Source organism: Cyprinodon variegatus, unplaced genomic scaffold, assembly GCF_000732505.1.
Source record: "Cyprinodon variegatus isolate N-32 unplaced genomic scaffold, C_variegatus-1.0 Scaffold431, whole genome shotgun sequence".
In the NCBI taxonomy this organism is placed as follows: domain Eukaryota; kingdom Metazoa; phylum Chordata; class Actinopteri; order Cyprinodontiformes; family Cyprinodontidae; genus Cyprinodon; species Cyprinodon variegatus.
The window spans coordinates 580,603-608,546 of NW_015150884.1; the positions used below are offsets into that span (position 1 = coordinate 580,603).

A 27,944-nucleotide genomic window follows, 5' to 3' on the forward strand; every position below is an offset into this window, starting at 1 on the left:
CCGCTGTCCTGCTGGTTTTAGAGGTTTCCCTGCTTTAGCACAGCTGATTATAATAATGGCAGTAGACCAAAAATCTGTTAATCAGCTTTCAATTAAAATCAGCTGTGCTGGAGCAAGGAAACCTCTAAAACCTGCAGGACAGCGGGCCTCGAGCACCAAGGTTAGGGATGCCAGGATTACACTATTAATTGTTGTGTTTGGCATATGTCCTCCTCCTCTGTAGTTAATGTTTGCTGTATTATCCTCATCCCCTCACCCCTTCATTCCATAGGTTTATTCCTCCATAATGTCTCCTAGTTTTTGGTCCCTGAGTTTCTTGTCAATCAGTTCTGGATTATGGCCTCTGTATTGTTACTTCATTTAATTTTGCAGGAAATCATCTCTGCATTTGGCTCCTCAAGAAGTCTTCACTAATCCTGACATTGTTGTTCATATACAGTCTTAAACAGTGCAGTTAAAAAAAATGCCATTAACAAATAACAGGATTGGCTGTTCCCAAGTGTTTTGTTTAGTTTAGTATTTACTCACAATTTGCCCTTTGCTGCGTCCTGCTCTAACTCGTATAGAAGAGTTGATCTTCTTTGACATTGAGCAACAACACTCTTGGTATTTCTCTAAAGGCCGCATCTTTAGCCTACGTTAAATGAACATTTAAGATAAAAAATCTAACACAACACCATGGCTATTTATGAAAACTTTTTTTTTTTTTTGTCTCCATTAATACTCATAATGCCTATAGAAAGATGGTTGATTCAGACAGTCACAGCACAGATTTCATCAATGTGCATGTAAATATCAGGTAAACTGCTTAATGTAAATGATGGAAAAGGTGTTCGGGGTTTTTAGATGTAGCAAGGGGATGCTCAGGGGCAGAAAAATGAAGACAAATAAATATTTACAAACCTTGCTTATAATTAAGGCCAAACAAGTACAAAATGATTAAATGTGCATACATAAAAGATAATTTTGACCTTGTTATTGTTTAAATGAGGTGAAATAGATCCTGTATACATGAACTTCCTGATTAGAAAACAAAGAAATGTACTGAGCATTTAGGCACACTGCAAAAAAAATGAAATCTAAATGTAATTTTTCTCAAAATAAGTGATTGTTTTAATGGAGGACATTATTCAGACTTTGCCAATGGAACAAGACAATTTACATTTAAGATGAGAAAAAACAATTGCATTGTCTTATTTCAAGTCCATATTATCTAATTATCTTATTTTGAGAGTAAAAAAAGAATTCTATTGAAAAATAACCCTATTTGCTTACTTGAATTAAGGATAAATACACTAAATGTAGGAATTTTTAAAACTTTTTTTGCAGTGTATCAATACTACTGGTACTGGTATGACATAATACATAATAGTTATATACATACATGTATGTATATATATATATATATATATATATATATATATATATATATATATATATTATATATGCATCATATATACATATATATTATGTTTATAATAGTTACATACATGTAGGTAACTATTAGGCACTATTAGGCAGAGACCAGCCTACTGTAATAGTCTCTCAGTTTCCCTTTTGTTGCAAATATCTGTGACCTATCAAGGACTGGATCCAGCAAGATCAACAAAATTGTGAAATCCGAAGACGAAGTCAGCACCTTAAATTACCTGGATATCTTAAACCCTTTGAAGCAGTTTTCTTTTTTGACTAGACTAATTAAACTACAAAAAGAGGCCATATCTTTCAGGTAACTGTGTCTATCATAAGGATTTAATGTCCATTAACAGTGTTTCAGAAGATGTTTCCCATCAAAGTTACATTACTGTTGTCTACGGGACACACACTTTCTGAGTAGAACCTGCTTAATTCCATCACGCTGCCTCTGCCGGCTTTCCTTCTTCACATCATGTGTCCTAAAGCCATTGTTTTTCTAGGTATTCACATTCAACTATTACCCCTCTGTGATGTAAAAAAAAAGTTTACATGCTTAATCATACCAGCCCCGCAACCATAGGGGTTCAAACTGAAATGGGCGTTGTTGCTGTTTTCAGCTGGTTTGTAGGAACACCTGTGGGGAACCCTAACTGGTTTAGACCTATGCAGCCTAATACACAACTAACAGAAATGCGGCTTCAACACACTTCTATTAGAACCATTATTTATGTCTTTTCAGATATGGTAGCTTTTTCATTGTATCCGAACATGCATCAGTCTTTATCCTCACCATTACCAGGCTAACAGCTTTTCTTTTTTGGACTTATTTTAAAAGAAACTAACCTGTCCAGACTAGGAAAAATATTCAATATTCAATATCATTCAATGATCAACTGTTAGTAGCATCTTAAAGAAATACCTGCCCTTGGAGTCCATTGGTGTGATGACAAAGGTCTGTCTGTTTTGCAACTTATTGGATTGCCAGGAATATTTGTCCGACTTCCCTATGATGAGGATAAAGTCCAGTGCAGACTGTGCTCTGGTTTTGTTTTCAGGAATTTTAGGAGAAGACATTTTGGTTATTTTATGTACTTTACTAAGACTTAATAGGAATAGCCTCTCTAACAACCTTTTTCTGTTCCAAATTGACTGTGCACCCAGTGCACAAAGTATGCTCCATAAAGACATGAATGAGCAGATTCAGTGTTGAAGAAATGGACTTTACTACATAGGAAAGAAACCTTATTTTGAGAAAAAAAAAAAAAAACATTCAGGATGAACGAAAGATTGGCAAACATCAGTGTCTGACCTCCAGTAACAGATCAGAATGGACATATTAAACCCTGCTGACCAGGCAGTGAAGTCAAAGATGTGTGTAAAAGGTGAGTGAATGCCTTTTCTATTAAAGTCTATATAACTATCCACCATGGAGGCGGGGGGTTGGCCATGTTTTTAAACAAAATGGAGAAAAAAAGAGACAAACAATGAGATTTCCACAGGTTGTCAGCAAATTCTCTTACCATGTTTTCCCCTAATTTTAATGTGGGTTGATTAAAACTCAGCTCTGCTCCGTTCCCCTCACAGCTGGAGCATTACTACCCGACTGGCCAACTCAAAGATGGATGTTAAGAGGATGAAGTCCTATTTGAACAAGGAGCCACACAGAGCCACTGTGCAACTAGGTAAAAGGAAGACCAGGTAGGTAATCTTGACATCTTACAGTAGCTGCTGACAAAATTACCTCTTGACTTGTGTGGCTTTCTAGATAAGCATTCCTTCCAATAAAGAAGTAGTGTTTCTTGGCAAAAGCAACTTAATCTTACATGATTCAGACAAAGAAGATTACTTAAAGGTAATGGCATTCAAACCTTGCTCGCCATAAATTTTACTTCTAGCTTAATGTACCAGTCAACCTAATTAGCACTGTCTTTATCTTTAAATGAAACAGTTTTGGTCCCCGCCTGCATTTACTGGCCTTATAAACATTGCAGTGGCAGCATTACAGATTTAGCCTCCCCCATTACACTTTACAACAGCTCAGTCAAAAATCACTGCATGTAATTTGTGTCCATGCTTGTTAACACTATAATGTGCTGCGGGTAGTAAATGGCGCAGGGTACAATTATTAAAAAGATGCCGTGCAGCCAGGCAGAGCAGCAGCACTACAGCTTGTACGGTGGATTGAGAGCAGCTTTAGAGGCAGCGGAGGAGCGCCTGAGTGGCTTAGCGGGGTTGTGTGTATGTAGGCCGTGTTCTGCATGTTATTTCCTTGAAGTCATCAGACCTACGCCCCCCCCATCATGGAAAGGCTCTTATGATAAGTGGCAGCCATGAAATATGCACAGCCTGCCCTAGCTGCCTGACTCGTTTCAGAGCTTTGCTTTACCTTCCCATCTCTTTCCTCCATCTTTTCCTCTTAAACTCTCCCTTTCTGACACCTTTTTCCCTCATTTCTAATCATTCTTTAGTGACTTCTCTGGCTGGTCAACAGCCACCCTTTCATTCACCTTCTATAACCCCAATCTCTACCTTCTGGGCTCTTTTTCTTCAAGTCTATTCCTTCTTCATTCCCCTTTACAATCACATCAGCTTGTATCCCAGGGGCAACAACAGCATTTGGGAGTTTGACTGTGTAATGAATTAAAGCTAAATCAGAGAAGGATGCAGCAGAATAGAGAAGCCAAAGCTCACCCAACAGACGGTGGACAATAAAAGGCACAAAATAACCATGAAAAGGAAAACTTTTGAATTGTTTATTTAAGGAATGTCTGCTATTCCAGGAATACCCCAAGAATAATAAAAAAAAGAGAAAAAAGGGATTTGGCACATGGAAAGCACTGTAAAAAGCTTTTTCTTTTCATAACATGAATGTTCACACACAAAACACAAAATTGTTTAGATTGGAGTACTGTTGTTACAGAAAACATATCGTAATAATATTTGAAAAGTGAGTAGGTCCTAAATGCTAAAAGTTTTATTTTTCATGCAATGATCATCTCCTCTTTTTATCAACAGAATGGGAGAGTAGAAAATAACACTAATCTTTGAATAAGAACTCCTCATTTACAATACGTGACCACATGTATCGTTATATGTATATAAAGATACTGACACAGTAATATATTGGTGCATAACGTATCCTAATGTTGTTTAATGTTGAAAAATCAAGCAGTAAATAATAATAATAATAAAAAGATGTGACCCTGTAGCCAAAGCGAATGTAATGAACACAGATTAAGACTAACATTAAAAATACAATAAATTATGACTTTTGAAACCTTTGAAAAGAGTTAAAAACTTATTTTTTTCCCACTGTTCTTAATATTTGGGGCTTTTAAATGCTTGTGTTGTAAATTATAAAAAGAAAATGTTTAACTGACCGTACAGACCAGAGTTAATTATCTTTGTAAGACCATAAAACAATAAAACAAGAGCGCTATGTTGTGACAATGCATAAGAGAAACATGTGTTCCCTGGTTGTTTTTTGTCTGTACTGTTTTATGTATTTTTTTTTTATTTTTTTTTGTAAAGCACTTTGGTCAGCTGTGGTTGTTTTTAAGTGCTTAAGAAATAAAATTGGATTGGATAAAAACTGAATCTGATCTAAAGAACAGAAAATGAAAGTCGGACATAATATGAACGTGAAAAACTAAACTTCTTAGGGTATTAAACAGCCTAAGATGACAGAGGATTGAGTTTTATTTGTCTCAATAGTTGAAACTAGGATTTGGGAATTTTATTTGTAGGAAACTAAGGTTTCACCAGAGTAACATGTTCAATGATAGAAATGTTACATGTATCAAATGGATCTCTGATTTTATATAACCTAAAACATCTGGGATTTTAAATAAACTGTTTCACACATGTGGTGGGTGACTAAAAACGGACCTCACATGTTAGTAGTATAAAATGGCAGTAAGACTCTTAGGTTTTCAGCTGTTTTCTGTAGTGCAATGTGTTTTGGACTATGCAGGATCCTAAACCATGTAAAATCCTGGGATCTAAGTCATGTTTTTTTTTTACTTTTAAAACCTACCTCTCTGAATAGAAAAGAGAAGTAACGGGAAAAAAAAGCATGAAAACTAATTCTTGATCAGATGCAAAGGGAACTGTGAAAAAGTTTCCTTTTACTGGTGTTAAAATAGAGAGTATGGCTACTTATAACTAAATCTGGCTAGATATCAGCACTAAGCAAATCCGATTGCAATGCTAAAGCTTGAGCAGAATGCGTTATTCTGAAAGATAAAAAATCACGTTGTTACAAATTACTTTCAGGCGACAACTTTACATTTTAGAACAGGAAATTGATGCAGGAAAGGAGTTTTTGAGATGACGCTATGCTGTGTTAATTTTCAGAAATGTTGCGAAAGGTAGAACTTTCTTTGGTCGGATCTTTCTCTTTGCACCACAGAGGGCTATTTCTGTTTTTTTGGGGGGGCAGAACTACAATTAATTTAATTAATTTACAAAACCAAAAAAATTTAAATTGATCAAATCTGAACTGGCAATATTTTATCTGAAGACATTTGTGAAAAGAATAATTAGATTTGGCAATAAGACCAAATTAGAGGTTACAAATTCTAGATTTGGGAAAAATGTTTATGCTGATTTTGAACCAAAGAAATGGGGATTCTCACTTCCACAAAAGATTTTAAATCTTGTGACATGAATATCCTCTGTTCTCACTCGTCATCTGTGTCACTACATTTGTTTCTAAAAACAGAGGCTTTGTCCGAATGTCTTCCCTAACCCCTAAATCCCTCAATCACTATATAGAGCAGGGACTATAAAGTGGACTTCATAGGGAACTCTGTTAAGTGAGTATTTGGACAGATGATCACTACTTTTCATTCTCGTTGGTCAGGATAATCCACCTCCCTGTACACTACACTTGGCATCTTTGTTATTGTTACTGTTGACGAGTAGCTATAGCCTAGGGCGACAGCAGGCCGTTGTGACAATAAATCCCATAATGCTTTGCGAGGGGAGCTTTCCTCGCACAGCATTCCACTATTCATCTAGTGGCCATCGATGATCACGACTTTTCAAGGTGCATTGTGGGAATTTTCGAGTGCACTACTTTTTCATCCACTAGATGTTCTGACACTCGTTTAAAATGACATAACCACTATATAGGGCCCTATACTATAGGGCCCTATATAGTGATTATGGATGACATTCGGACACAGTCAGAGAAAAATTTTCATAAGAGCAAGAAACATTGGTTGAACAATTACTAGTGAAACATAAAATATGTTTCTTTTTTTAGGTGGATCTCAAATCTGCTGTTTTCTTTAGCTTCTACTACTTCCACGGCTTTGTTGTTAAACTGTTTTTGGTCCATTACTTTACACCTTCTGTTTTTTGCCATCAAGTTTTCTGAAATGTATTTTTTTTCAATTACTCCTAAAACATTTATTATTTATTTTTTTGGTCTAACATGTACATGAAGGCTTTATAAGACTAAATAAGTGAGTAAAATGTTTTGCAAAGTTGTCAATGATTGCTATCCCACTTTTTGACATCAGATACATTTCTGACTAATTCAGTTAACACAAGCTAAACTGATATGAGGGAGTGTTGGTCCTAAGTTCCCAAGATAAGTAAATGGAAGGTGTTAATGTTTAAAAACGAACATTAAAAAAAGAGGTAACTGTTCACCATCAAGTACCCTACACATCTGAAGAACCCCCGTGCATGTGGACACACACTGTAAACAAATGTCCAGGTATTGGAATCATGCATTTGTAACGTAAACAGACAGACTTGTTTAACTGCAAGTTCAATACTAAACACACCTGATCACAGTAGAAACAATTGTTTTCTAGATAATGAATTACTTCAAGTAACACTACGTTCCCCATTTCACCGTTAAGATGCAATGAATGGAAAGCAATAACATGCAACACAAAAATCAGATATTTGTGGTGTAAATCTGTACAAATGATGGCTTATTGGGTTAAGTAATAAGTAAGTAAGGCCTTGTATGATGACAGCACAGGTAGGAAACAAATTTTATAGAAACTCCTAATAAAGAAACCATGCAAATAGGTGAAACATTCCAGTTTTAGATAAGAATAAACATACAGACACTCGTATAGGTCTATAGTCATTAAAATGCACAGATCTAATAAAAATGTTCACGTTTTAACCCCATAAGGCGAAACTAAAAATCTCAAAGTTCAGAGCTTGTTTACACAGGAACTTTTCCTTCCCTTTCAGGCTTGGCCTTTCTTAGCTAAAACTTACTGATATACAGTAGTAAATAGCAAGTTTTTACTCACCGTTTGATTGTCAGTTTAGTTACTCTTGTGTGACGTACAGTAAATATGGCTCAGAGTTTTTTTTTTCTTTTAATTCCTGCTTCATTTGACCTTTTAGGAGCAGTTTCAACTTGGTTACACACTGTTAATCGAATGCAAATCTTTGTTCACATTACAAAAACAAAACAAAAACAAAGGCTAACAATGATTCTAAAAAGTTTGGGGTGAATTAGATTTCCATGCTTTCTCGAATATTTTCTTCACTGTATCATGCATATATTTATAAAACACTAATGCTATATTGTATGCTGTTTTTTTTTTTTTTTTTTTTTACTATGCTGTAGCAATAGCTGGATATAAACCATGAAGTGTCTTGCAAAAGTCTTAATACTAACAACAAGATTCAGTCCGTTAAATGGGACTTAATGCAATAGAGCAAAATAACTGAGTGCCTAATCTTGCTGTTTAAAAAGTAATAGATGGCTTTGAAAGGATTTTTTTAAAGAACATGTAAAATGCATTTTGATTCAGCCCCTCAATATTTTAATACTTAGGCCATTTCTCAATTTACAAGAACACGAGTATGGACTCGCAAAGTATGTTCTTGACAAGAACACAGGAAAGTCTAGACTCGTGGAGAATGGGAGAATGCAGTATAAATATTTGTCAACTGGAACAGAAGCAGACTCGTGCCCTTACCACACACTCGGCTCGTCTGGAGCTGCATTTCACCTCCTGTTATTCAGTCTATAAATAATAATACTTTTTTTCATTTAGTGGGAGAATAATAGTTAACACAGTCAGATAAACACAAATCAAATTAAAATTTTGCCAAATAAAACAAAAAAAAAAAAATCTAGCAGACATCAGAGCCAGTGGTACTTTATACACGGCTATGCCGAGAAAGGGCTGCTGCAGACGGGCTAAAATTAGCCCTGGCTGCGGTTACCCTCTGATTTTGCCGCGATCCTCTCAATATAGGACCTTTTTTTTTTTAAATTAAGCACTAAATCAGTAAATGGCTCATATAACGCTGCTTAAAAGTATAATGTTCTCGCCTGAAATGATTTTAAAACATACCTTTGTAAAGCAATGGTAAAAAGAGAACTTTTAACTTAATACTCTGAGCTTTATGAGAACTCCACTGAAAGCTGCTGCCGCCGCGGTGCATGCTGGGACAGCTTTCGGTCTGGGGAATGGAAAACTTCGCTCTGATGCATGCTGGGTAAAGAGCGAGGGGCGAGAGCAACATCCGGGGCCTTTTCTGTTCACGGTCTTCTGTTCTTGTGAATTGGGAGAGTAGTAGGGCTGAGGCTGATTCATTTCACGAGCACATGAGAACGCACAAGTACACATATTGAGACACGGCCATAGTTTTTGCGCATCTAAAAATTGACCTTCCTGCCAATTCTTTGCAGAATAGCTCAGCTTCAGTGAGATATTGTGAAGAACATCTGTGTAAATCCACCAACATTAATTATTCTTGTCCCTCTGACACAAATAAAGGCCAATTTTCCCCTTTGGCATATTTTTAATTGCTAAACTTCTTTAGCATTTTTTAGCTGTTGTTTTCCTCTCCCATTGGCTGAGGATCTTTGCTGCCCCTCCTCCTTTTACCTGGCCTGCTTATTTGGAATGCAAGGTATTTGATTATCTTTAAGATGCTGACAGCAAAGGGAGCTATACACAATGCCATACATTTTTTGTAAAAAAAATCATGAAATTGTAATTTCCCTCATATCACTATGCATTAATTGGGTGCATGGGAACAGCTAAACTCTGAATAAAACACATCTGAAACTTGTTGCTGTAACCTCACAAAATAGTTTTGATGCTTTTGCAAGACACTTTGCTTTCATCCTTCCAGACTGCTACAGTTCATGCAGTTATGGTTTACTGCAAAATTTGAAACGATAAGCAACAAATCCGTACTTGAGGCATTATTATTGACAGCCTGGGTTTTGGTGTGTGTACTGTGGAGTCCTCTGTCATGAGTATGTCTGTGTGTGAGTCCATGTTTCCATGCTTGGAGCTGAAATCAAGCCTGCTCGGCAGCAGCGGTGGTGGGAGCACTTGCTGGGAACTCTGGGTTGATATAGGAGAATCCCTGGAACTCGTCCTGGTCCAAGTTCTGAATCACCTCCTCATCAGGGGGGGTCAGCACCGGCGGGTGGCGAGTGAAAAAGCGGTCAAAGTTCTCGGCCTCCCGTCCACACTGTCAAGGAGGGCGGGGGAGAGGGGGATGGATTGGGAAGAGGAAGAGCGGGGGGATGGACAGGAATGGATGGAGCAGGTGAGGGTAGAAAGAGAGGAAAAACAAAAGAAAAAAGGAATGGAACCACGGTGTGAGATGACATCACTTGGAAATGGTTTCAAATATCAGAACAAGCAAAGTCACTGTGGTGCACTTTGATTTTAAGCACACCTCATTTTGCTTTCCTTTTTCAAATATTTGAGGCGCATCGTCAAATTTCAAACAGAAAAAGCCTCAAACATCCTGGAGCAATGCACTGCAATGAACCAGCAACCATGCATGTGTAGTGTCTAAATTTATTTGATCATTGTTGGAGCTAGAATTGCTGGGACTTTCTAGGCAAAAGCCTCAGAGCTATAAGATAATTATAAGAGGAATTGTGGGTTAATTGTAGGTTAATTAGATGTTGAAAACCAAATCAACCATCAGCTCAGATGGAAAAAGAGCACTTTGAATAACCTTACATTATTTGACTATATAACTCCTAAAAATAAAATGCATATGTAACTGAAAAGGTTATCGCTAATTTTCTTTTTTTTTTTTTTTTTTAAAAACAGTTTTTGGCAAATAAATCTTTTTTGACAGCTGCAAACAAAAATGTAGTTTGCTCCTAAGATGGGCGTCCTTAACAAGCTGCTGACTCTGAAACATAGTTTTCCCATGAAAAGGTTTCAGAGGGACTTCCTCCCATCTCCTTACACTGAGCTTTAATTAACACACCACTGATGCTGCATTCTCTGACAACATCACCCTGAGGAAAACTATAAAGTTATTAAAAACATCAGACTCCCGTAAACAGATGAAACTAAACCCGGATTCTTAGAGATTTGGGGAAATGGACAAAAGAAAATTTGTAAAAGTATTTGACCTTTGGCTCTAACTTAAAAAAAAATAAAATATACCGGATACATTTTGGACAACTTAACAACCCAGGTAGAAAGCTATTCTTACAAAATTCATTTTTCATCAGAATTTCTACAGTTTCTTCCAATGTGAATCTGTCCGAGTTTTTTTCCAGCTATGTGGAGAATAGAATAATAAAGAGCTTTCTGTCCCCCACCTGTTGCTGAACACTGCCAGTCAGGGGGCTGAAAAATAACTGCTAAACTTTCCAATGTCTAAATGCAAAGACAAATTCACACTTGTTTATAGTGCCTTTCCGTTTGTTGAGATAACATGGTTCTCAAACTAGTTTTTAAGCTCCAAGGAGTGGAGAAAATAGCCCAACATAATACTAGGTAAATATCCAATAATTTTGCTGAACTAGCATTTAAAAATGTATTTTCATTTTAAGAGAATTACTTTAGTTTTAACTCTATTTTAACAATCGTGTAACTTTCAGAAAGCATTAAAATGTCAACAAATATTAAACTTAGTGCAACTAAAAATAATCATGATAAAGTACTTTAGTAGAAGCATGAATAACTTCTGCAGCCCTGCTATAAATAAAAGATCATGATTCATGATCATGATTATTGTATTTTGTGTAAGTACATTATGATAGAAACATTTAAAATACCTTGATGTCACTTTGTACCTTAAACTGCTCCAAGCCTATATGAGACGGGATTTCGTAATAGTAAATAAAATTAGAAATTTAAAAAAGCAAGTTTAGGTTGGAAGAGTTCATAAGAGTTATAAAAATTGGAGCTGAAACAATTTATTGATTAATCTTGATTAATCGATTATTGAAACAATTGTCAACTGATTTATTAATGGATCAAATGTTAACTGGAGTATAGAGCCTGTAAAACATGCATTTAGCTGACAGAGCAACCTACTTAGAGCAGTAATTATACTAAAATTGTAAAATTATCTGTCAGTATGCTCCATCCAGACCTCCTCAAGAGGAAAACTTTTAGTTTCACCTGGTATCATTTTGTAAAAAGTCTTCTTTAAGGAGCCTTTTACTATCCGATTATTAATCTAAAAAATAATCGGCAGATTAATTCATTTACAAAATAGTCGTTAGTCGCAGCCCTAATAAAAAGGTGGCAGGTTTGATGGTTTGGTAAAAGAGTTGTCATTTAAACAGACAAGTGTCTGATTCGATTCAATACATCTGATCAGATGTTTGTGAAAAAAGAATTAAAATATGGTTTCAGGTGACTTATGTCACACTTTCTTTGTAGTGCACTCCATGACAGGTATCATTTGAGACTGAACCCCAGAGCATGCAAGTAAAACATAAACACTTAGAAAACTCTGAACACTGAGAGGACAAATAAAATGTGCTGATGAGATGAGATAAGATGTAGGCATGGTGGGTGTGAACAGATGGAGAGGCAGTGGAGGAGAAAGGAACTGACAATAGATGGCAGAGAGGACAGATGAATGAAAACGGTCTCACAGCGATAACTTCAAATGAAATTGAATATGAATATGTTTGTGTCTTGGGTAAATGCATAATCCCGCCGTTCAAGCTGGTCTGTTTCTTCAGACATTCAAAAGTTAAGGCGGCTCCGCATCAAGCAGATTCTCCAAAGGCATTGGTTGCATTTTGAAACCAGAAATGATTTGATCAGCATAAATAATCACAAATAAACAACATGATAGGGCAGAGCGTTGATACTTTTAGTGACTTTGTCAAAAATAAAACAAATAAAAAACAAACTCCCTTCACTGAAATAGGCCACCTTAAACGATCAAAGAACCAGCTTCAGATACTAAACCTCTGCCAGAAAATACTAAAGCTGTCTGTTCTTATAAATAGAAATGATAAAAGGAAAGGAGGAATAGGAGTCAGGGCAGAGGCCCGAGAGATGATGGGCATCTGAAAGACCAGATCAAACTGAAAGAAGAGACAGATACAGAGAGCGAAGAGATCAGACAGCTTCTGTCTGCACTCACACTAGATGTATATACTCTAGATTTGCCAGTGTTGCAACAGCCAGGTCCTCATGATGACCTCTACTTTAAAGAAACCTCACATGCACAAAGTTGCATGCTTATATGCAGCCGCATTAATGATCAAGCACACAGTCCACCGACCCCCCCAAAAATAACAACAACCCTGCAGGCAGAAAAAGATGCATAAAAAGCTCAACACAGGGAAATAAAAAAAAAGAAACTCTCAAGCAGCAGGATAGCCCAAGGCTATGAGAGCGTCCATATGTATTTGTGTGTGTGTGAGAATTAGGTGACATCATTCTGATTACAGCTATGATCAAACCCAGCTTGTCAGAGAAAGGAAAAAAAAAGAATAAAAAGAAACTGAGTTATTTTCAAGACCTGCAGAAATTTTAAGGACGTGCACCTACTCCCTGGAGGTTCATACCAAAGCGGAAAACAAACCCCTCCCTCTGAGCTCATGCAGAGCACATCTGCACCAAACTGCAAAGCACCCATTTTGTGCATGCACAGAGATGCATCCGGTATGTTATCTTCACAATCATCATTAAACCTAAAGCTATAACCATCACCGTCACATATCCTTCAGCATCAACATCTTTAGGTTTTGACTTACCTGGGAACAACATGGAAAGATATACAGTGTTATATAATGATGTTATTTACAGGTACAGATGTGTAGATTGTAGAATGACAAGGAGAGACCCAGCATAGAGCGGGTTGGCTGTCATAGCAGTTACCCTCCTGCTCTCTGCTCTTTTGCCTGTCTGTCAATTGCACTTGTGTTTGATCTGCAGGTCAGACTTACAGCTCTGGGTTTGAATGGGGGTTGGACTTCCTTGTTCTCCAGTTTTTCCCAGTCCATGTAGCGGAAGAAGCTGTGCTCCCTGATATCCCTCTCCCCCTCTGGACCACAGCCCAGTCGTTTGGCTGGATGCTTCGTCATCAGCTGCACAGAAAATGAAAGAAGAGAGACACATTAGCTGCATGAAGCTCCACTTCCCCCACCCATATTCTTCATTTCTCCGGCCTAATGGATCAGTGACTTTTTCTATTGACTTTAGCTCTGTTTTCACATCTTTATTGTCTGCATGCAACCAGAATCTTGTTCACTCTCACGTGCATTGTTCCTTCACTATCTCCTTTTAGGGAATGAATTATTTATGACTGTAACTAATCTGCAGTTATTCATGTTGTACAATGAACATGTCTGTCATCAGGGGTACTGCCTAATTTCACAGTCCTATTCGTGCTTCAGCTGCTACACGAACACTGCTAACATCTATGTTAATGTCAGAGTGAATAAAGATGCACAACAGTGTAATCCTGGTTCATTACATAACCAGCACGCAAAAAACATATAAAAAAAAAATAATTTTAACTTCTAACATATGAGAGCTCCTTCAACTGTGTATTACAGGTTTTGCAGAGAGAAAATGATAGCCAATTATTTCTTTAAACCATTAGGCCTAATCTATCTATGATCAAGTATAACTTTGCAGTGTTGCTTTTTATTTATTATTTACAAGCGTATTTAAAGAAAAAAGGCAGAAATGGGTCATAGCCATAAATGGGTCCCCTTAAGCGTGTCAGCATAGATTGTTGAACGGAAGATAAGACTCAAGCAAACACATAGTGGTTAATTGTGTAAACAGGATGTCTGAACCATATAAACAGCATCTATTTTTTATTACCACTGACTCTCATGCCCATTGTATTTCTAACTGAAAGCCTATCTGGTACTTCTTCTGCCCTTCTTTTAATTCTTTTGATGGTTCCTCCAGGCTTTGCTTGTATTTAGCTCCATCCATCTTCCTATCAACTCTGACCAACTTTTTCATCCATGCTGTAGAAAAGCATGAATGGTGCTGCCTCCATCAAAGTGTTATTTTTTTAATGTTTTTATTTTTTAATACCACAAGAGTTCAGGTCTCATCGTAACATTTGGCCAACTGGTTCTAATGAGGTTTATTCACATAATGTTTTGCAAAAAAAAAAAAAACGTAAATTTATTATTTACTTATCTACTAGTTTGGTGACCTCTGAATGCAGTTGGTTGTAACACATTTCATTAAGAAGTATCAGAGTAGAGTCTATGTATGCAATTTTTATCTGATCTGGAACTGTTCGTTTCTACAGCCCTTTTAAATGCAGATTTACTGTTTTCCTTCTTTTCAATATAATTTTGTTGGATCTGATTATGCATTCTGTTTATTAAAAATTGCATCAGTTTCTTCGTTTCTGAAATTTTCTCCTCTTTAAAATGCTCTTCTTCTCTTAATATTTTTGCCTTGTGTTCAAAGTCATGTCCTCAATGTGTTTTTAGCCACCTTAATACCTGATATTTCCCACTTATCTTATACAAATTCAAATATCATTTTTAGAATTTTACTTACGATAAATAATTGCTTACATCACTTCATTTCCGCATGTAAATTATGTATTTGGTTGATCTAGCCAACCAAATCTAAGGAAATATGTTGAGAATTTTGGGAAAGAAATGATGAAATAATTCAAAGGTGTGACACTGGAAATAACTGATTTACCTCACATGATATCCAGCTTTTTTTGTTTTGTTTTGTTTTTGGTCAGTTGGGAGACGCAATCATAAATTCTCAGATTACAACAATAATGCAATTTTTTTCAAGAGGTAAGACAATTGCAAGTGAGCATTACAGAAAAATCCATAAGGACACTTGGTCACTTTCCCAGGTTAAAGACAAAAACTGCTTTAAACTTTTATCTTCTATTTTTTTTCTGCAATATATTTATAAATATAAATGTCACATAGTGTTGTGATTTATTTATAATTTATATCTTACTAGAGAAGGCACATGTGGTGTTCAGTTTGTGTCCCGTTGTTTTGGATTTGTAAGGAGGAATGATACACTCACTGATGAAGCCCATGAAGTGAGGACATCATGTTTGTAAAACTACACCAGGTCAAAAATAATAGCTGCTGCATCTCACATGATGCATGTGTACTTAAATAAGTGGCTTTTTGAATTGAAATATGAAGACAAGAAAAAGTTTGAGAGAAAGAGTTGATAAATGATATAATCTTGAATTATATTTCTTTTTATACCATTTGGGTGGTGGCTTTATATAGGCCCATTGGGCTTCTGTCTCATTCATTTCCTCATTTATTTTCCGAATAATTGTTATGTATTTTAATTTGTGTAAAATAAACTAAAAACTAAGAAGGTTAACAACGATGATTGTTGGAAAGAAAAATTATATTTCAATTAAATATACAAAAAATAATTATTATTCGAAATGTTTTCATCTGCAGTCCACAACTGAACACTTTTAGAATTTTAGAAATCTTTATGCTAAGCATTTAAACTTTTATCTTAAACTATCGTTTAATATTAAAAAATATTCTATAAAATATAAACAAATTGATGGGAATTTTTTTTGATATACGGTAATAAAATTTATCATTTTAAATCTAACAGATCTGAAAACTTTTTCCATTAACATAGGACCTGGTTTGTCCTTTATTTAATTCACACATTTTAGGTTTTAAAATGGTTATAGGGGAATAAGACTCAAAGGACCCATTCTGACCCATTTTTAGATCCTTGCTGTGGTTCTTTACTGTCAATCAAATAATTATTTTCCTAATCAGTTATTTTAGTTTAAGATCTACCAAAGGAGACGCAGAAAGCTTCAGAGCTTACATACTTTTTATCACTAAAAAATTCACCTTTATTTGTTACATTTTTTATAGGAAAAAGAATTCAGCATCAAACAGTTAAACATTTATAGCCTTGACTCATCTGCATCGCCTATCTCTAGTTGGGTGGAAAACAAATAAAACAAAATGAAACGAGATCATATCAAACAACGAACTGTTGATCCTTTTTAGAACTGCTTAGGCTTTAGATCGACAAAGGTGCTCCGGACATAAACGTCATACAAAGATTTTTTTTGTGGATTCTAAAACAGAGGCTTAACAATAACAAAAATAAAATAAATGAAAAAAAACCCCAGATGGAAATCAATTTAAGATTTATTTTATAGTTTTCAGAACAAAAAACTAAACACTAGAGTTAGAATCAGCAGATAAGAGAAACTGTTAATGGGAGCTGGCTAAGAAAACTTGTTTCTGCATCTCTGCATTTGTTCTCTGCGTAAACCTGAAAGTCAGCTCTACTTAAATGGAAATTACTAATAGTGTTTAAAAAGCCAGGGCCCTTCCAGTCAGATGCACAGACACTGAATGACTTAACCCCGGCCGCGCTGGAAGGAAGCAGAGGGAACCAGCAGTGGGGTGGGGTGGGGGGGAGACACAGCTGAGTTTTCATGCTCTGCTGAAGATTCCCTGTCGTAGCACTACAACCCTGTAATCATAACTAATACATAACATGCAGCCTGTGTGTGCCTGACTGCATGTGTGTGTCATAGTGAGCATTAAGTTGCTGATGAAGGACTTTCCCTTTAAGTGTGAGTAATATCAGACCAGAACAAACACAGGTAAACATATAACGATGTCAGAGTTAAGCATATAATGAAGTCTGACTTAAATAAAAAAAAAGGTTTTAACCTTTCAAAATAAAAAAAAGACATTTTTAAACAATGACATACACAAAACCCATTTCATGGTTTTCTATTTGTATTTTTTGGTTTTAAAAGCAGTTAGATCCACAATATGAGCAAAACTGCTTTAGCGAGACGAGATGATCACAGTGAAAGGACGGAACAAACGGTACGATATACCATCCATCAGGCTGGAGGTGTGTGCGCGTGTGTGTGTGGTTTTTGCTGCGGTCAGTGAAGCTTAGAGTTAGCAGATGAGACAGAGGTTTAATAGAGAGGGCCGACTCCATTTGTTGTAGTAATCAGCTCCCCCTCCCTCACCCCCCAACACCCACCAGTCCAATACAGCTGGGAGTTGTCAGAGCGTCAGTTGGTAAAACCTGATCTATTTCCAAGGAAACTGAGCAGCCACACATTTAGGCTATCAGACCATAGTAGTGCATGTGTGCACTACTACATTTTCATGTACTCTTATCTCTGCTCATCGCCTTCCTTTCTTTTTTTCACGTAAACGATAGAGCCTCACGTTTTCTCTCTGTGTTTAATAGGGCCGGCTTGTATGCACAAATACTTACTCCTTTACATATGGCGACAGCTTCCTTAGACATCGACTTGGGATAGGAGACGTGATGCTCCATAATGGACTGAAACAGCTCATCCTCATCCTCACCATCGAACGGGGGCTGAAGAGAGAAGGAGAAGTTGTGGGAGGAGAAGGGACAGTATGACTTGATAAAGATAGGAGTTATGAATAGCGCCTGATAAGCCGACAGCCATATTTAAGATGTAAACATTTTGTATTTAAAGTTGCCAAATCTACTTCAAATGGCATTGATTTAGCAGAGAAAAATCCCATGACCATAATTTATGTATTTAAAACAAAATCACTAGTGTGATAATTATTGTCCCTTTTTGCAGTAGATTATAGAAGGTAGCTTGTTGCCGTCCTATAACATTTCAGAAGCAGGGAGCAAGCAAAGAGAGGGATCTATAATTACTAATCTAATACAATTCTTTAGGATTCAGTTTGAGGACAGGGATGGAAGAAGAAGATTCTTTATGTGGGATTTTTTTAATATTCTGAACAAACAGGTTCAGATTAATGGCTTGGTTTTTCTATACTTAATGTTAAGTTTTGTATCTTTTAATTTGAGCTTTATACATACTAGGGCTGCAACTAGCTAATATTTGGCAAATTGTTTAATCCATTGATTATTTTTTCGACTAACTGATTAATCGCCTAAGCGGATAGCAAAAGGTTTCTTAAAAAATAAATTCTGCACATAGCATATTGAAAGACAACTTTTTTTTTACTTAAATATAAAATGTTTCCATGTTTTTTTTTTGGTGACAATTTTAGTATAATTGCTGCTTACGGTGGGTTACTCTGTCAGCTAGAGGCATGTTTTAGCGTCTCTACACTCCAGTTAATGATTAATTAATTACTAAATTAGTTGACGATTATTCAAATAATCGATTAATCACAATTAAATTGATTAATTGTTTCAGTCCTAATACATGCACACATAGAACAATGTTAGAATGATGACCTACATGATGTTAGAACTGTAAATATACAGTGATATGTTTATATTACTATTTTTGTATGTATTTATTACTGTTTTCAAGGCTGCACTTTAAAAAATGAAATTGTCTAGAGCTGTTTTAACCAAAATTCTTTTTGTTTACAAAAATCTAATCTAATCTAGAACAAGTAATAATGCTAAGGGATTTAGTTTTAAGATTTTCTTAATAATCAGTTATTAAGAGACTTTATAGTATATATAAATATTCGTATGGATACTACCTTCTGTTTTATTTGATCTAATGCATTATTTTCAGTTAACACCAACACACTGGTTTCATAAAGCTGCAGACCAACCTGTCCAGCCAACATTTCATAAAGCAATACTCCGAAGGCCCACCAGTCCACAGATTTTCCATAAGGTTGATAGGCAATAATCTAAAATGTAACATGAACAGTTGTAAAAAATTAACATTTTATAACACAATAACTCCATATTTTAAAATGTAAGCTTTCTCTACGTCTACTGACCAAACTGTGTGATTAGCAGCAATCATGCAAGCAGCACAGAGAGACAGAATACCTCAGGAGCGATGTAGTCTGGGGTTCCACAGAAGGTCTTGGTTGTGACTCCGTCAAGCATGTTTTCTTTGCACATACCAAAGTCTGCGATCTTAATGTGGCCCTCACAGTCCAGCATTACGTTATCCAGCTTCAGGTCCCTGCAGAGGTAAAGGCTCTTTAAAGGTAATTATCAACCTACAATTTGAACGGTACATTTAGCCTTCCAGCTGTTCAGGTCTGAAAAGCTCAAAAGTCTGAAATCTTTTAAGTAGGTTTTAATCTAAAATATAAAGATAAACATAATCCAATGAGTGTTGTATATATTATAGAAGACACCATCCTCCAACCTGTATCTGATATTTTAGACCTTGCTGGTCATCTAAACGGGGACAGAGAGATGCTTACAAATACATGTCTCATGTTGTTTTAATTCAATCAATAGGTCAAATATTGACATATTAACTCCAGTTTAGTACCTTTACATAAATATTTCCCCCAAATGTTTAGATGTATGTAATTTTATTAAATAAAAAAATTCCCTTGGGCTTTTTTTTTTTTTTTTTTTAGGTAATTTTAACACAAAACTTTAAAATAAATCTTAAATGATGCATATTTATATCACAGAAACTTGAACCTTTGGAGGTTGAAAGAAAATGGGCAAACTCACAACAGCCGGTAACAACCTATAACCCCCCCTCCACTTTCTAATGTAAAGCACGGTGGGGAAAGTGCCATGACAGCTGCTTATCAAGGTGAACAATGCCGAGGCACTATTCTAGGGGTAACCAATTAAAAATCAGCAGGGTCAGAATAAAGAAAATCATCAACCAGTAAAGGTCCGGAGACATTTATAATTACAGTATGATCTGTTACTTTATACAGAATTAAACACTGAAATAAAATGAGCTTTTTATGCATCCATGTTATGCATTGAATTTTTAAATTAAAAAAAAGAAAAAGATAAAAAAAAATTCTATTTTAAAATATAAAGTTTTTTTTGAAGTAGAAAATATCAATCATTCACTTTAGCATATAGACAATTTCCTGATTCACATATTTTATAAAACACCTGAACTGAACTTTTTAAAAAAATGTTTTATGTCTTAATGAGAGAAGCAGGCTTTATGCTGCCCTGCAAGGCTTTAAACCTGGGTTTGAATGGAGACAAAGCCATTCTCAAGCACATATCAAGGTGCTCATTTTGAGCCTGGATCCATATTTATTTTTGATTATCTTCATGGTGGAGAATCCTGCTTCACAGCAGCAGGTTGAGCCAAACATACTCAAAATGTGCAGGGTCATCTATGAGCACACCTTTTCACTTTTCTTTCACTAGTTCGCACTTTCCACACTTTCTTTCACTTTCTTTCACTTTTTCCTCATCATCTTCTCCTTCTTTCCAATTGCCCAGCTTGCCACAGGTTTGCGGTAATTTATAAATGTTTTAAATCAGGTTGGGTCCGGATTAGCCAGCAGGTGGGTCCGGATCCGGACCGCTAATCCGTGACCTCTGCACTACGCCATTTAAAGAGGCGCATTTTAAAAACAGAATCGGCTTAAAGCTACAGGCTGATTTAATAATTAGTTGAGGTCTTTCAGTTTTTTTCCAAGCAGATCAAGCAGGAATCCAGCATCGGATATGTGCTTTCCATGTATTCATTAAGAAGTTTTATATGAAGCAGGTGAACGTCATACACACGCTTGCATGAATGAAACAAGCTAATTCTTTTACCTTACTTTAACTTGAAGTCACAGGGACATTATGGGGCTGAACGTCTGTTATTTCTTAGTATAATTTGTTTTATTTGGTACACTTGTGATTTAGTCAAGGAGTTTCTACATATGTTACCTGTAGATGATGCCCTTTTGATGTAGGAAAAATAAACCGATGGCTATCTCAGCAGCGTAGAACCTACAAAAAAAACACAAAGGACAAGAGAAACAACAGCGCCAATTACAGTGGGGCTAAGAGACAGTGGGTAAACAGGGAGGGTTCATTTGAGTGTTTACGTGTGTGCCTGTATAAAGGTCGGAGCTGTCTCTTTAATGCCAAAAAACTGCTGATAAGATCAACAGAAGGGGCTTGGATAGACTGACCACGCAGGCAGACATGTTTGGATGGTAATACACGTCCAGGGCTTGTTTGAAATGTGCGCATAAGAAGTGTCAGAAGACAATCTGAAGGTGTGAAGGTAAGTTAAAAGAAGCAGTCTGTTTAATGCCCGTTTATTTCAATCTGAGACATCATGCTTTTTAGTTAGACCCAAAAGGCTGAAAGATAAAGTAGGAATGTAGAATGCATTATCATAAAAGATAAAATTAACTACCACTTAATAAATACAATAAAAGCAATATTAGACTCTGGCTTTAGAAATTTTTTTTTTTTTACATCATATCATACTCTCAAAATGGAAAAGGAAGCCCTTCTAATATGAAGTTCAAAATTTTGGCCATCTGTTATAGATTTTTTACTAATCTTTTTGTACAATTTTTTAAACTTCACCCTTTTTTATGTATAACTGTATTTAATTTGAGGAAATGACAAAAATAGTAAAATATCACATGATCAAATAACAATAAATAATAATTTAAAACCTTTTTTTTGACTTCTCTTTAATTAACCACAATATCTAAAAATTAGGGGCTTGGGTTTGATTAAAGGTACAATGAAAGCGAAATATAACAGAAATGAACATAAGTTTGCTTGAAAGGAAAAAAAACAGACACATTTTTCATCTTTTCAAAAACTCATAGAGGAAACTAGTCTGGTTAGTGAGCCAATTAAATCTGACTTTGAGACAATTAAGGAAAATCAACTGTTTTACAAACAGTTTAATTAAATGAATAAAGCACTCTGAATCACAGCAGCAATGTTTATCAATCAGACGCATCTGTGGAATCTGTAAGAACTAGAGATACGATGATGACAGCTTAACAAGCCAAATGTTTTCTAAAAAGAAGCATGTAATTTGACTAACAAACAGTGTCCTTCATTCTTGCAGAGCCGATGCGCTGCCCAGAAAAAAAAACAGACTTAATGATCACAGACAATGTGTACTTGTATCACACCTAGTTCTTGCAGAAACAGCTTATGAGACTCATTAACAATCAAGCTGCTCACCGTCTTTACTGAGGAAAAAAAAAACAGCATAGCTGAGCTGTGGCACATCTATAACATCTGCTGAGGATCTAGATTTGACATTGATCACAGAACTGAGGTGCATTCCTGTGTACTCACACAGCATGGGGCTCTTTGAACTTTCCAACCTGCTGTATCTGATACATGAGGTCTCCACCATTTATGTACTCCATGACAAAATACAAACGGTCCTAAAGAGAGAAATAAAAGGGTCAGAAGAGCATCAGTCAATTATTTATTCCATCAGTTATTTTTTTATATCATATACCATTTACAGTAATATAAAGGAGTAGCAGAGAGAACTCAGATGTAAAAGGAATGTGAAATGGATGAATTATGTTAAAAGCTTTGCTTTGAAAAGCTAAGCTTTAAAATTTAACTCAAAAACCATAAATGATCCACCATTAATAAAAGCATGGATCAAGTTTTCTCCCACAGTTTGGAGTGAAATAACCATAGACTTTTCAGTAGTATTGCACAAATAATGTATAATAGTAAATTTAGGTTATGAAATGAAAACAAGCATCCTCTTTGGCTGTCAAGTTCTTAGAGTGTGTCCAGAATGAGGACTTATATTTATGTTTTGTTTTGGTTTATGATGAAAAAATCACTCTGCTATCATTGTCCTGATATCTAAGAGACAATGAAATTTTTTTTAAGGTCTTTTGTTATCAAGAGTCATTGCAGCATAAGCCGTTTCTTTCTATGATAAAAGGTATAGAGGACAATATTTTTTCCCAGATGGATCATCTAAATAAATGGTTCTCTAAACTATCAGTCATTCTGGTGATGTTTACGTAAGGCCGTTCCATGTTCTTGTTAGCTATCTTTTTCCGTGCATCTGCACGTTAAGGCCTATATGTGTGGTGAGCTACAGTTTCAGACAGTCATTGAAGCTCACCTTTCTCACCCAGGTTCTTTGACAATGGCCGACGGTCATAAGAGAAAAAGTGTTTACAACAGATTGTTGACATAAGGAGCATGGAGCAACACAGGAAAGGATCAGTGATACAGGGAGGAAGGAGGAAGGGCACAGAGGGAAAGAGGTGACTGTCTTAAATGCATCCAATCAGTCCTGAAGTGAGATCAATTTAAGAACATATTGTCTTCTATTATCTACAGAATTGCCAATATGGTTCTGTATTTCAGAAAGTCAGGCAGGAATCTGGTAGGAGCCTGCATGTGTGTGTGTTTTTATTACATGGTGGGGACCAATTCCATAAATCGTAGCACATTGTGGGGACTGAGTGTTCTAGTGGGGACCAATGTCTTGTCCCCATGGGTACAAATGCTATTTTACACTTAGGTGTTAGGTTTACGGCTATGGTGTGAATAGAGTTTAGGTTAGGATTAGGGTTAGGTATGAACCTGTAATTGTTAGGGTTAGGGTAAGGGTCACCGTAAGGCTGTAGAAATGTTTTAGAAATGAATGGATGTCAAATGAAAGTGCCCACGAGGATAAGGAAACATAAATTGTGTGTGAGTGCACATATTTTGAACTAAATACAGAAAAGGTTGTGTGTGTGTAAAGGTCTGTACTCTATGATAAGCCTCATAAACGGGCTGAGAGCAAAAAATTAGGCTTGTGTGTCTTTGACTAAAACTTCCTTGCACATGTGCACAAGTCATGTACAGCAACTACATATGAATGTATGTACTTTATAATTGCTGATGTGTGATAATTGAGGTAATTTTATTGCCAGTGTCCTGCAGATAATTACTATTTAACTGGATTAGCATATTTACTTTAGTTATGTGTGTGTGAGTCTGTAGATTAGGTCAGCTGATTTTTTTCCATTTCTTTAAATTAAGTGACACCAAATCATTAATAACTACCTGTATTTTTTTTTTATGTGAAACTAAAAGACATGCACTAAAGGATGCACATGAAACCAGCAAGCTCTGTTGACTCATCTTTAGTGTAATATGGGCTATGAATCATAAGTTGAACCCGAATTGAACATGAATTCAGGCTGTGTATTCCAGCTGGGAGCTGGTGACGGCAGGAGAGGTAGCTGCAGTAAAGACCAGAGCTTTTTCTGTGAACCCTGCAGCAGCATGCTGCTCTTACAATTGTTCCCATGAAACCTGAATATGCAGCGACCAACAAAGGTAGCTCAGTTTCATCCAGCCAGTTTCTCATCAGTACATGCTCCACATGTATGAATCTGTAGATTTTTCATTCCACACTAAAGTCCTTGATGTTCCGTTTGCTTCAATTCTATAAAAGGATGACAATTTGAAGTTTGATTTTAAAGGTTTGAGCCAGACAATAAAATTGTTCATGTTTTTTTTTTAAATGTTGACTATTTGCATGTTCTTCTTCTGTTTTGTGTTGGTTGGCAAGCAATTTCCGGAGGGGCATAACCGCCAACTACTGGAATGGAGTGTGAATCGGGATGTACAGCAAGACGGAGATGATGCGTTCTGCTCATGCGCTCTTGTTATCAGAGAACTGAGCCAGGGAAAAACCGAGCTGAGCCCACCTCTGGAACTGATCTGCAGCTAACGCGGTCTGGTTGTGTCTAGCTCGGTTCAGTTCAGTTTGCTTTCCATTTATACACGATAAGTTATCTTACCGTAGTTACTGAGCTCGGACCGGTCTCGGTACGGTTTTTCAAGGTTAGTGTAAACGGGGTAATAGAAAAAGTTGGACCAGAAAGACTTTAACTGCAAGCTCACTAGAAAAACATATAAAAAAAAGTGCATCAGACCACAAAAGGAAGTTAACCCACAAGTCAGGAGGGACTAGAGAATTTTTGAGCATTAAGCCTGGAATACACTGTATGATTTTTTTCGATTCTCCAGTCATGCAGGAATTTTTTGATCGGGCCGACTTTCAGCCTGATCGTGCGTTGTTTAGTGTAACGAGGGGCGATCAGCCTCTCACGACCACCTCCAGATCAGTAATCGTGAGCTCGGGAGAAAATCAAACATGTTTGAAATTCAGTCTGCCGTCATAAGATCCAGTCAGAGTGTTGGGCCGCACAGTGTGAGAATATTGAGAGCACATTGTGAGCTGTGAACTTTTAAACCCTGCAGTGTCGTCGTCTAGTTTGAGCTGTAGCTGCGTGCAATGATTGAAAAATATCGCACAGTGTACGCCCGGCTTTAGCCAACCAACCCACCATGGTCTGGAAGGTGGAGTGCAGCTGTGTTAAAAAAGGAGGCTTTCCGCTCAAAGCCAACACCCTCTTCTCCACCATGGTGCACTCAACGTCATCGTCTTGGATAACCACATCCTTTTTCAGGATCTTTATGGCATACAACTCCTCTGTTCCTTTACGCTCTGCCAGCATCACCTTGAGAGAAGGAGGAGAGAAACAAAGCCAGATAGGGTGTCAATACATTCTTATATGGTTACAGCAATAAAGCATAGCGCAGGGCTTTAGCTGCTTTAATGTCATGGAAGACAAAAAGGCTGAATGAGGATTTTCAACATTGTAGTAACAGGACAAAGGGTCTGACGCTTCATTGTGCCATCTGTTTCCTTTTCCTGCCACAGTGTTTGGGTGTCTAAGCTTACAATACCCATTTTGTACCTGGTTGGACCTGGAACACAGTAAATGTAAGTGTGGTGTTAGATCACTCTACGATTTACCATTAGAAGTAAATAGATCTGAAAGAACCAAATCACAAAATCATTCTGAAATTTTGCTTAATTCATTGTTTTATGTCTACCTTAGAAATAATAAATAGCATTTTTTCTTCTGAATACCAGTTAATACAACTCAGGTACCACCAGCGGAGTGTGAACAACAGTTGATGTTTTTCATTAGATTAGTTTGATAAATTATACTAAATTGATTTTAGGATTAATAATGCCCCCAATAGAAGGTTTACTTAAAAGGAGAAAGTTTAAAAAATTAATAGAAACTCTAAAAGAAGTACCCGCAAATATAAGAAAAATCATGTCATCATTCAAAAGTTACCATATTTTAATCATACGTTGGCTTTCAATGTGTTTAAATGTGACACAGCTGTCAATATTTCATGCATAGGGTGTGCGCTTTCTAAGAGAATAAAAATTGGTTTACATGAGCTGTAACAATCTGACAGTCACCAAGATTTAGTGCTTCTCTAAGATCTTTCTGTGGGGATTTTCTTTGCCCTTCAGAACATCTGGGAAGGAAAGCAAGAAGAGAAGAAACATCATACAGTAAAACAATGAGAAACAGAATGAAAGGATTTTGTAACTTCTTTCAGAAACTTCAGTAGGATCAGTTTTAGAGGTGAGCTGAGATCAAGGACAGTTGATGAATGAAAAAGTGGGATTTAAAAGTATGAAGTAGGTCAGAAAAGTCTGGCGTGAGCTGGAGGTGAGGAAAGAAGAGAATAAAAGTGGAGAGGATTATAATGTATTCCGTTACACATACAGACATTTTCCTGTTTTTTGGCTTTGCCTATGATTACCCTTTGGTTAAAAATACAGGAAAAATGTATCACGTTACTTTTTTAATGATTGCCTATCTTTGTTATGACTCATTTAAACTACAAACATGTGTTAAATAAGATAACAACTAAGAAGATGCAATATGTGTCATTGTTTAGTCCAGTTAAAAATGTTCCACCTTTAAATTTTCATGCTCGACACGAATTTTAAGTGATTAAGATTCCAAACATAGAAAATAACAGAGTATTGAATTCCCATATCCTGCGATGGACTAGCGACCTGTCCAGGCTGTACCCCGTCTCTCGCCCGTAGACAGCTAGAGATAGGCACCACCAGCACCCCCACGACCCTGCTTGGGATAAGTGTTACAAAAAATGGATGGATGGATGAGTTCCCATTAGCTACACCCTAATTATATATAATTACAAAAAAAAAAATAGAAACTTGAGATACACCACTCTTGTTGCAAGACAGTCGTGGAATAATCTAGCCACAAAAAATCAGCTCATATTCGACTGCTGTTTTCTAAGGGGTAGCTACTTGTGCAAACTTGATCAGTCTATTAACTGACTAAGACTCATTTGTAAACAAAACATTATCATTTTGTTCATTTTTTGACACCCTTTGTCACATGAATAAAAAAAAAAATATAGTATCAATCTGGTCCACAGATAAAAACAAAGCAAATGTCACACAGACCACTTTCTAACAAAATGGTTGTCGGTTCAAGCCCCTGTCATTTAGATCTTGGGCAAGACACCTTCCGATAGTGTTGGGATGGATCGGTGGACGCCTGTGTACGGCAGCCTCGCTTCTGTCAGTGAGCCCCAGCACAGCTGTGGCTACAGTGTATCTTTCCACCATCAATGTGTCTGTGAATGACTGAGGCCCCGTCCACACGAAGACGAACCCTGGCCTAAATGCACAAATTTTTCACCAAACCAGCCTCTCATCCACACGAAGCCGGCGTTTCGGGGGTCTGTAAACGATCTTTTTTT

The 27,944-nt window shown here is 36.5% G+C and overlaps 1 protein-coding gene across 2 annotated transcripts in view; it reads right to left on the reverse strand.

Annotated features, from left to right (window-relative positions):
• prkcb (protein kinase C, beta) overlaps positions 1 to 27,944 on the reverse strand; it is a 125,505-nt gene that overhangs the window by 13,815 nt on the left and 83,746 nt on the right. Inside the window, exons 10-17 of one of the 2 annotated variants that reach the window (XM_015388652.1) lie at positions 25,682 to 25,855; positions 22,653 to 22,744; positions 21,264 to 21,326; positions 19,434 to 19,572; positions 19,208 to 19,288; positions 17,901 to 18,008; positions 13,592 to 13,732; positions 4,946 to 9,894 (exon numbers count right to left, since the gene is read on the reverse strand). In XM_015388652.1, the coding sequence (XP_015244138.1) occupies positions 9,718 to 9,894; positions 13,592 to 13,732; positions 17,901 to 18,008; positions 19,208 to 19,288; positions 19,434 to 19,572; positions 21,264 to 21,326; positions 22,653 to 22,744; positions 25,682 to 25,855 (975 nt within the window). In that variant the 3' untranslated portion in view covers positions 4,946 to 9,717. Of the gene's footprint in view, positions 1 to 4,945; positions 9,895 to 13,591; positions 13,733 to 17,900; positions 18,009 to 19,207; positions 19,289 to 19,433; positions 19,573 to 21,263; positions 21,327 to 22,652; positions 22,745 to 25,681; positions 25,856 to 27,944 lie in introns of those variants that run through there. The other variant, XM_015388653.1, reaches the window with a different exon arrangement.